This window comes from Lichenostomus cassidix, chromosome Z, assembly GCF_008360975.1.
Source record: "Lichenostomus cassidix isolate B80296 chromosome Z, HeHo_3.0, whole genome shotgun sequence".
NCBI classification, from domain to species: Eukaryota; Metazoa; Chordata; class Aves; order Passeriformes; family Meliphagidae; genus Lichenostomus; species Lichenostomus cassidix.
The window spans coordinates 30338113-30348570 of NC_139511.1; the positions used below are offsets into that span (position 1 = coordinate 30338113).

Genomic DNA, 10458 nt, shown 5'->3' on the forward strand with positions numbered 1-10458 from the left:
ATGGCAAAGTCTACACTAGCTACAAAAGTTATCTGCATATACTGTATTACAGCAATTTTTGAAGAACTGAATTTTCTGGATGTTGATACCAGATTTATGACAAACCATGAAGCCAGACCTTCAAAATATCAGTCCTCTTAAGCAATGTATGGCATGAAAAGAACAAAATCTGTACAGCAGTCCTTTGTTTCCCAGAAATATCAGGCAGTTAAATATGTTACAGAAAAGGATACCATAAAACAAACTTCCTGAATGATGGCTTTGTTCTTTTCCTCTTCATTAGACAACAATCGCTGTCAAAAAAACCCAAAATAATTGAGAAGGTAGAGTTACTAAAACTTAGAGAATAACAGTCCACAGATTTTTTTCACAGACTATAAAGGATAAGTTATAGTAAAAAAACCTAAGGAACTGTAATGGGGCAGTAAACACAGCTGGCTTATTGTACATTTTGACATTTTGCCATAAGTAACACCCAGCTTTCCAGTTACCTGGACAATTCAGGTTTAGTAATAATTGAGCAGTTATAACTTCTGGCACTTTTAAATTTAACTATTCTGATGGTTCTGAAGCATAAAACACTAAAGTCTCCTGGCTGCAGCATTGTAGGCTAACAACGAAAGATTCACCTTCTGCCTGAAATTCAGCAACAACCTTCAACTCACTCCAGACAAAACTCCACCAAATTATGTAGCCCAGCTTTTTCAATGGCACTTGTGTAATCAGCAGCAAAATTAAGCATTACGGTTTCCAGTACTGCCTGGATTTGCAATCAACATCTCACTACAATCATCCTGAGCATTTGCTACAAAAGTACCAGAACAAAGATAGTATAGTAAATGGGGCTACTTCTTGAGGACCTTTTCAACATATACAGTATATGGCTTTGGTCACATGGTTTGTACTGCAGGATGTGGCATGAAATGGAAAAATCTAGACAAAGTTATTACTGGCAGTATAATGCCATCTTACCTCTCCCACCCTCACACAACTACCCCATTTACAGCTGACTGCCAGAAGCCTCTAGGAAACAAGAATCTAGAGAAGTGTCTCTAAAAAGTACCAGCTGGATGTTTAAACGAGGAGTCAAAGTGTAGACCATTATTTTTAACTCTAAGGAAGCTTACTCTTAAAGTAAGAAGGTAGGATAAATCTGCTTCTGACAAGTGAAAAATATTCTTGTACTCCACTTCAAGTAACTCCAAAATATTCTTTTTTCCCCATGCAACAGAATGTTTTGGACTGGCTAATGAATTTCTAGACCAAATAAAAAAACAAAGACCAGTGGCACCTAAAAAGTCAATTCCCATCTTTGTCATCTAATTATGAAGTGCAGAGTTCTAAGTGGAATACCATTCTAAATAGTGTGCTACAAACATCACTATTGTTCTCGATTTTTCCAAGCTACTTGTTCAGTGGCATATATCAAGAATTTACTGTCATGCTAAAATATCATGCCAGAAGACAGACCTTATAAACCTACAGTGAAGCAAATTAATATTACCTTTAAAGCATAATCCTTGCCACTTCCAAGATCTTGAGCTTCATACACAAAAGCAAAACCCCCTACAAGAAGAAGGAACATTTAGTCAGTTTTAATTTCAATATTCAGATACACATGTTTTAGTCTAACAGAATCAGAATTTAGATACATTTCTGAATGTAACAAGCATAAGTGTTTTTCAGCACCTTGTCAAGAATGCTGGTTACCTACATACAAGAGTCCACATATTCTATTCCTTTCTTACACATATGCCAAGAGCACATTGACTTTGTCACGTTACTGCATTTTGTCAAGTCTGTATCTGCAGATTTTTTAAAAAGGTCGTTATAAAACCAAAATTCAGTACAGCCAATATTATCTGATAATTTCAATTAAACTTTTTATTTTTCAATTAAACTTTGTTATTACACTGTTACCACTTCCTACAAAAAACAGCAATAACCACGAAGGATAAGTGTTAAATATACACCTCCTATTTTTAAGGTAATTGTCAACCTTCAGGCTTCATATTAAGAACAGAAAGCATTTTCAAGCACTTAAGTACACATTCCAATAAAGGTAATGTTGTTACTAAATGGCAATGTGTTATTCCATTAAATATTTTCCTTCCTAGTCCTTTTGTCAAGCTATCTATTTTCTCAAACTTCCCTTTGCTCAAGAACACTCTGCAAACTTCATGGAGACAGCAGAAGTTGGAGAGTACATAACTAGCTTAAAATATACTGAAGTTTTACTTCAGTGATTGCACCTTCTTATCAAGTACTGAAATGCTAAACAGAATAAAGTTCATCAATCTTTGCAGATCTCCAGAGAAAAGGCCAGTGGTATTATGCCTAGTTAACTTCTACTTCATTGCATCTGCTTTATAGAGAATCAGGCTGACCCTTTACAGCTACACCCTTCTCAATACATCAGCTTCAGTTTCCCATTCTGTCATTTCACTCTTTCGCCTGAACACAGCTCAGCTCCAAGAACATGGCTCATTCCATATAGTGTTTGGTTCACAGCTGCAGCACTACAGAAGATACCATGTTTAAATTCACAGATTTTCTGGGATACCAAAGGAGTTAGAGCACATTGGGAAGGTACTTCTAATCAACTCTTTTTTTAACTATCTGTTATTGCTGAAAACAATTCTTACACAAAAGGCGAAACTAGTCCTATTGCTTCACTCTTAAAAGCAGTTTCATTTACGGTTTGATGCTGGCTCCCTTGAAGAAGTAGCATATTGTAGCAGTTTTAATATACCCTCAGTAGAGACAAGTTTACTGGCAAAACTCCTCCTCTGCCGTAACAGTTTACTCCAAGCCTCTGACCAATATATTTTGAAAAAATTCAGAAAAAATAACTTAAAAAAGCACTTTCAACAATCCTATACAAACGAACACCTGTACATCAGACCTAACTGAGGCAAATGGTAAAATGGCAATTAAGAGTAGAACAACTCCTAGGGGTGTCTAAAGAATGTAATGAGATTTGAGGCGTTTTCACTCATTTTTTCCACTCATGTACATGTTTGTAGATGGTTTTAAGACAGTTTCCTGAAGCTTTCTGTACCAGCAAAATGACCTTAGTATTCCCCCATACAGATCACCAAGTGCAGAGATACATACACCCATCCCAGCTATTGCCCAGAGAGAGAGGTTTTGCCCAGCTGAGGCACTTTGAAGCCCCATTCTCAGAACACAGCCCAAGCCCTCCAAATTTGTCTCAGGTAGTATTTACTGCCATGAAACTTACAGTAGCAGAAAACTGGGTTTATTCCTTTTCTATAGAAACAAGCTCTCACACATCACAGCTCATTACAGAGTACCACACCACCACATTAAAATCAGGAACGAGCCCTGTCTCATTTGGTTTACTACTGAGCACCCTGCACTCATCCTCACACCACCACAGCCCTCAGGCAGTGCTCCTGTCAGTACTTCATCATTCTCATACAAGGATTTGAACACCCTTGCTTTTCCAACCAAGGAATTTGGATTCTCCCTCAAGTCAAACCTAGGCACCACATAATACTGAAAAACTTCACTGCACTTATACATCAAGTTGGATTTTAAATTGTTCTTTCTTATCCTGTCCCTGTTTTTTGCATCTTCACAGATTATTTTTTCAGACAAGCCACTACAGTACGACAGCTAGAGAAGCATCAAAATAGGGACATCAACCACAACCTAACACTGCTTGCTACTGCAATTCACTCACTGTTTCACTATACACTTAACTAGTCACGAGAAAGTGAGGGTGTGAGTAGCTTCCTGTTTGTAATTATCTGATATGACTTGTCTATTCCCCTCCCAAATACTGACCAAATTTATTTCCATATCAACTTTCAGTAGTTTATGTTTCAACTATAACTTGATTGAAATGTCCTAATTCTTGCCTGGACTGTAAGTTTCAGTGCATCTTACCTGACAGCTTTTCTATCAGGAGCATCAAAACAGAAAAGATGCTGCATTATTGTTGCCAAGCATTGATTCACAAGCATATTTTTTGAAGTCCAGTCATGTATTTGCGTCCGTTGCAAAGTCCTAGTGACAAGGTGAAACCGCTTCAAAAATGAAGGATGGCCCAAACTTAAAGATCTGTACATTTTCCCATGCCCTTGAGAAGTAGAGAGGTAGAATATCTTGAAATTTTCAGAGCTCGTCTGTAAGCACAAACTGCTTTGGCCAAGAAACAACAGCTTTAAAAAATAGAAATGTTCTGCTCTGTGTTGAAAAGGTTTTCTACATTTACAGTAAAGAGAATGCAAACTGGAAAGCTACTAGGTCAATTGCTTTAGTTGTTCTTTAGAAACCATTTTTTTTTCCCCCCCATCAGCAAATAAAACTAACAATATTCACAGAAACTTGGTATTAAGCACTCATTGTGTCTCTGCTGCTAGAGTTTTACAAATTAAACCAAGCCCAAAACCTGTACTTAATTGGGTTATCACTGTCCTATGAATCCAGTAGTTGCAGAGACCATAAAATTGTAAGCTTGGCAAACTGTAATACTGCCTCTTCATACTCAAAATACTGAGGAAGATCTGAAGCCTAAAGTATTTTAAAAAAAAAAAAGCTGTCTTAATTGCAGAAGTTTCACCTCGTCAGAAAGCAGCTTGTAACAAGTCACCTATATGGCTTCAAGTCACGACATCTTTCTTTAAACTCCAAAAAAAAAAAATTAAAGTCTGTAGCCTACTGCTATCTTTCTGACTGAGGAATGATTTTTTCATGACGATAAAAGTTTTAGACTCAGATCAAACAGTTTGAATAATGCATTCTTTTTCTCATCATGTTTTCTTGTTGTGTGCTCTTTTGTCAGTTTTTGTTGCTCAAAGGAAGCATAAGAAATCATTACACATGAAGAACGGTTGTTAAACGTGCTACAGAACTTGCTTGCTCCTCGTTTTTCACACAACCAAACACCTGGTTTATTCTAAATTGTTCAGCCTTGCATGCAAGCCAAGCAACAATATTTACTAATTAGGCAGGAAATCTGTGACTATTTTACTTCAGTAAAATTGGCGGGGGTCTGTTTGTGCATTTAACTGGAGGATCCAAGAGAGCTGCAACACCTGACACCACCACCACACCAAGGGCAAGTAGGGATTATATATAAAGGCCCCAGTCGAGGTCCTCTAAAATCTTATCTGCAGTGAGCTACTGAAATGTCCAAGCAGAAAAACCCAGGATACCATATTCTAGGAGTGCTCAGTCCAGCCTGTGACACACTTATTCTGTTCTTGCATTTAGAGGTAGTATCAGCACTAGAGACCATCACCAGCTCATCCCCCACAGGTTGCTGCCATCCCCCTGCAGTAGAACACCATATTTTCAGTCAGACCAGTCCTACCCCAGCATGACTCTTCTGTGAAACACCCAGGGTGTGAAACACTCATATGTAAGCGACCTCTGCAACAAGCCTCAGCTTAGAGCACAGCCAAACACGGATTTGCACCAGCACTGGCGTCCAGCACACTACAGAGCTGGAAGGAGCTGTGGGCTATGGGAACAACTGAACCTGTGCTGCCACACGATACCATGCAATGCTAAACCGCAGGCTCTGTTCACACCAACTACAAATAAAGCTGAACGTACAAACCCACAGAAAAGGCTTTCTCTCTGCATTGGCAGATGACAAGCAGCTCACCAAGGATTTGAAATCCAAATTCAGAAAGCAGCCCCTGACTTTCCAGTAGGGAATTCAGCATGAAAGAACTGATCTAGAAGAACAGATTCTGTATTTTTAAACGAGGAAGGGAATACATGTAAGCCACAGTTGTGGACCCATGTATCAGAAGGTACCATAACACATCCAGAGCTGAAAGATAAATGCAACTTGAGCAACAGAAAAATATGCTACAGACAAATTCAAGTCTGAAGATAGCAGGAGAGGCTGGGACTTCTACATTTCATGTCCATTTTACCTTTATACTCAATATACTGCAAGAGTTCTTTTAGAGCAACAATGCTGGCTACAAAATTATACTTTCCAGAAAAAAATTATACTTTCCAGAAAAAAGCAAGCAGCTAGCCCAACTGTATTTCAGTTAGGGAAATACAGAAAAAAAAAAAAAACATTAAATAAAACCATAACACTGAAACAAACATGGAACACAAACTGGTTAGACAGAAATTGTCATTAACTGTACATAGTTATAGCATGTCTCCGTTTGCTTTTAGGCCATCAAACCTGCAATCTTTCCCCTGACACTTTACAATGCCTGTGTCAGATCCTGGGAAACAGCAGCCTGCTGTCAAAGTAAAGTATTAAAATACCCGTTCCAGAACCAAATAGCACATACGCCTCAAAAGTGCTGCCTGCTCTAACTTTCCTTTGTCCTTTGGAAACTGCTGTGGTCACTGCCGGCAAGACTGTTACAGCATCAGAGCAGCACACAGTTCTTTTAACATTCCCATCATACTGAGTGCTTAGATTTTGGTCACCACTCTGACTGTAAAGAAGCTGTAAGTAAAGGCTGAAGGCAGAATAGGAGGACTTGACTTTTAGTACTGTTTTAAATGTAAGTTACTACACGAGAAACTGCCAGGTTTCCTCTAAGATCATATGCCAAAAGTACTTAAGCATTCAAGTGACAAATTATTTGCCCCTAAGAAGATAAAGCAGTGAAGACTATTTTGCTGTTGTTTTATAGCACAAAAATTTTGCAAGTAGCTTGTTACGTGGTTTGAAGTAGTTAATCTTAAAGAACCAGGTTTTTCTTCTATGCCAATCACCTGGATTTCAACAGAAAACTTAGTACCAGAAAATTACAAGAAGAAACTACTGAAAGAAACTCCAATAATGAAAAGGAGTTCTAAATAGAGCTTTGAGGTATTTAATCTAAAACCATCAACCATTTCCATGAAGGTGATGAAATCTTTCACTGCAGAAGTATGGAAAAGTTCACATTTTAATCTTCTGAGACTAGCCTTCAATGGTTCTTCTGTTTGAGGAAACAAAGTATTTTCTCTGACCACAAGCACAAGACAATCCAAATTTCTGCTAATATCTAAGTAATTTGCGTCCATCAAACATGGTGCCTATTCTAAAACAGTCTAAAACAAGTAGTGTGGCAGACTACCTACCCAAAACTTCACTGAAACTGAAAACTGCACAGATACTGAACTCCTTGTAGTCTAGCAAAGTCTATGTGCACAGTAAGATCAGCCTCCTCACACGGTTGTTTAAAGCAAACACATTTCCTGCCTTCCTTAGTCTTCCAAACAACCCAAAACAACAGAGGCAATCTTGCATGCTTGACATAATATTGTACACTGTCATTTTTTAAAAAAAGCCAAAACAACAAAAAAAATTGCAATCCAGAATTTCCATTCTAAAGGTCCTTGGTAGAATATAAAGAATTTTTAGATCAGAAACTCCTTTGAGTTCTGTTATGTGGTCAAAGCATTTTAAACCACGAAGCAAGCGAAGAAGCGGCCACTCTACACAGCGGCTCTCGGTGGCTATTCCTCAGGCGGGACAGTAAGACCAAGCACTGCTCCGAGCCCCGGGCCTGGGGAGCACCGTCCCGCCGTGCCTGTGACCCCGGCCGAGGAGCAGCGCCCGGACACCGCCAGCCCTTCCCGAGGCCGAGCAGCCGCCCCGGCCGCCGCCCGCCCGCCCCCAGCCGGGCGCGGCCTGCCAAGGAGGAAACCCTCCCGGTCTAGGAATAGCAGACGGGAGCAGGCGAGCGGGAGGCCCGCGGGGAAGCCCATCCCAGCCCCGGGGTCCGCCCCACACGGCCCGGCCCTGCCGCCCGCTCTCACCCTCGGCGATGACCCGCTTGATGCGCAGCTTCATGTCGCCCATCTCCACCGTCTGCCCCACGAAATCGTTCTGGTCGCGGCTGGCGGCTCCCAGGGAGCCGGGGCCCGCCAGGAAGTCCAGGGCGGACTGGAAGAGCGACATTGCCCCCGGCAGGCACTGCCCGGCGGCGGCCGGGCGCGTAGGAATGGAATAGAATGGGACGGAGAGAGGTAGAAATAGGGTGGGATGGAGTCGGAGGGCTCCGCCGAGCTACCGACAGCCGCGGCGAGAGCCCGGCTGCCTCCTCAGCCGCCCTTCCCTCAGCTCCGGGCGGCTTCCGGGAACGCTGCGTCATTTACGCGCTCCCGGTGCCACAGGCCGGGCGCGGCCCCGCCCCGCGGGAGGAGCTCCGGCTCCGGCTGCGGGCTCGTTCCCTCACCGGTGGCTTGCCGCCCCGGCTTCGCTCCTGCTCCGTTCCCTCACCGGCTCCCCCGGCGGAGCTCGCCTTCCCTGCCCGCGGCGTTTTCACCCCGCAAGGGACGCCATTCCCTGGGTAGCGGTCGTTTCCCGTGTTAACACTCAGGTTGGCAGTCGGCAAGAGATAAACGCTGTCCTGTCCGCCGGCACAGCTGGCGCTTGGGCAGCACCTGCGCTTTTCCCACAGAGCGCTGCTGCTGTTCTTTCCCTGTCCGTCTGCCCTCGGGATATTATTCCACGTCTGTCGCTTTTCCCCTGTCACAACCCAGACGGGCCAGCCGCTGTCCTGGCGGGCGTCCCGCTGCCAGCCCGGACGCTCGGCAGGGCGTGGTGGTGGAGCCCTTTCCGTGTGTCACGCACAGCGAACAGCCGTACCCGCACTGAGCGTCAGCCTGTGTCTGTAGGGGTGAGGCTGACTCTTCCGTGTGTTTGGCAAATGCCGTGCCGGTCAGCCCATTTTCGGAATAAGGCCGTACGACCTGGAACAGCGCATCACTCGAAGCAAGGCTTGTCTCCAAACCTTTTGTTTCAGAAATAATAGCGATAGTCAGGATTCTCTTTCCGAAGGTCAGTCTTTACTGTCTGCACCCCGCCAGCAGGCATCACTTTGAGATGATCCCAGACATCCCTAAATTCTGTAAGATTTCAGGTGGCCATGGCTACTTTCTCCTGCACCGATGCCTGGTTAAATTTTTTTCAAGTTGTATTTCTCAACTTCCATAAACTAAGAACTTGCTGTCCCTCATGCACTGTGCAAATTGCAGGGGCATGGCTTCTTGCAATTCCCTCATCGTTCTGTAACGGTTTGTCAGTCAAGAAGTGTGGTCTTAAAGGCCAGTAGATTTATATGGGGATCCCATGTTTTTATATGTTTAATGTTTAAAAAATTAAGTTATCAAAGATTATAATAGAGAACTTGCTTGTATCTGTAGCAGAGGTCAGCTGGTATTTTTCTCTTTCAATTCTCCGTGTAAGAAAACTTCTTTTGTTACAATAAATCATACCACCATTACTTCTTTACAGGGAATTCCTACCTGCAGGAGCAGGAGGACCTTACCTTCAGTCCTGTTTTAGTTTCTGACTTTTCTGATTATTTTTGTTCAGGTGAATTATGGAATTATTTTTTTACAAACAAACACTGCTAGTTAGGCTTGCTGCACCATACTGTTCCACTCACGGTTCCTTGTATCATTCACCTGCATCTTCCCCTTCAAAGACTCATTCATAAAAGGCCAGTGGGAAAAGGGCAGGGACTTCTATAAGGAACCACAGAAGCAATCCTCCTGTTTTTGAAGGTCTAGGTTTTATTTTAGTAGCTTTCTTATTCCCAAGTGGAAGACTGTCATAGATGGAATATGAGGCAACCACTACATATTACTTCTGCTTAAATGAAGACTGAGGTTTCTGATGTAATTTCAGTAGCAGACTGAGTGACCTGGGCTGAAATTACCTCTTTTGGATGTTTGGGGTTTTGGGGGTTTTTTACTAATCAGCTTTAATGCCATGCTGAAATTCCCTGACTGTTTCACTGTTAAGCCTCACATTTATCTCAACACAGAAGAGATGTCCCAAAGCCAGAAGAAACAGCTGAGGATGACAAGGCAGTAAGACTATTTCCTTCAGCAGCAGCATGCCTGATTGAAATGCCATTAAATTATTTGTCTGAGAATCTTGATTCTCTATCAATGTGTACATTTTTAATGTATAAAAATAAGCAAATAACATTCCAACCATGAAAACTGATTGTATTTAAAACTTTACAGGTTTACTACTTATGCAAGAGATTTGACTGTTGAGAATGGCTCTTGGAACAACTAATCAAAATTCCACTCCAAAAATTATATGCAGGTAGGCACCAAGTGGAAGGTTTGATACTAAAATCTCAACTAATTGCTGCTTGAAATTGCTCAGATAGGTCAGTCATAGTTTACAGTGGGACCTTGTCTTCAGAAAGATTACAGGAGCAGTAACTACCTGTTACACATGAAGGAAGTGTGAGGAAAAATGTAGGATAAGCAACAGGAACGGTATATCTGAAAAACTCGGGATGGATTTGGCACTGCAAGTGCTGCAGGTAAGACAGGAAAGCCTTGATATAAATGCAGCTTTTCTGGACTAAAAAATTTTAAAAGAATACCTGGGTAAGATTTGACTGACCTGTGGGTTTCTGTCGCTGTTGAGCCGCTAGCAGAGAAGTAGAAACCCAGGTTCTCAGGCAAGAAAAGAGAGACTTTATTATT

The 10458-nt window shown here is 42.1% G+C and overlaps 1 protein-coding gene across 2 annotated transcripts in view; it reads right to left on the bottom strand.

Annotated features, from left to right (window-relative positions):
• GAK (cyclin G associated kinase) overlaps positions 1–8484 on the bottom strand; it is a 62813-nt gene extending 54329 nt beyond the window's left edge. The window contains exons 1-3 of one of the 2 annotated variants that reach the window (XM_085043313.1): positions 7762–8484; positions 1505–1566; positions 234–293 (exon numbers count right to left, since the gene is read on the bottom strand). In XM_085043313.1, the coding sequence (XP_084899439.1) occupies positions 234–293; positions 1505–1566; positions 7762–7903 (264 nt within the window). In that variant the 5' untranslated portion in view covers positions 7904–8484. The remainder of the gene's footprint in view (positions 1–233; positions 294–1504; positions 1567–7761) is intronic. The other variant, XM_085043312.1, reaches the window with a different exon arrangement.
• Positions 8485–10458: the final 1974 nt, after the last annotated feature.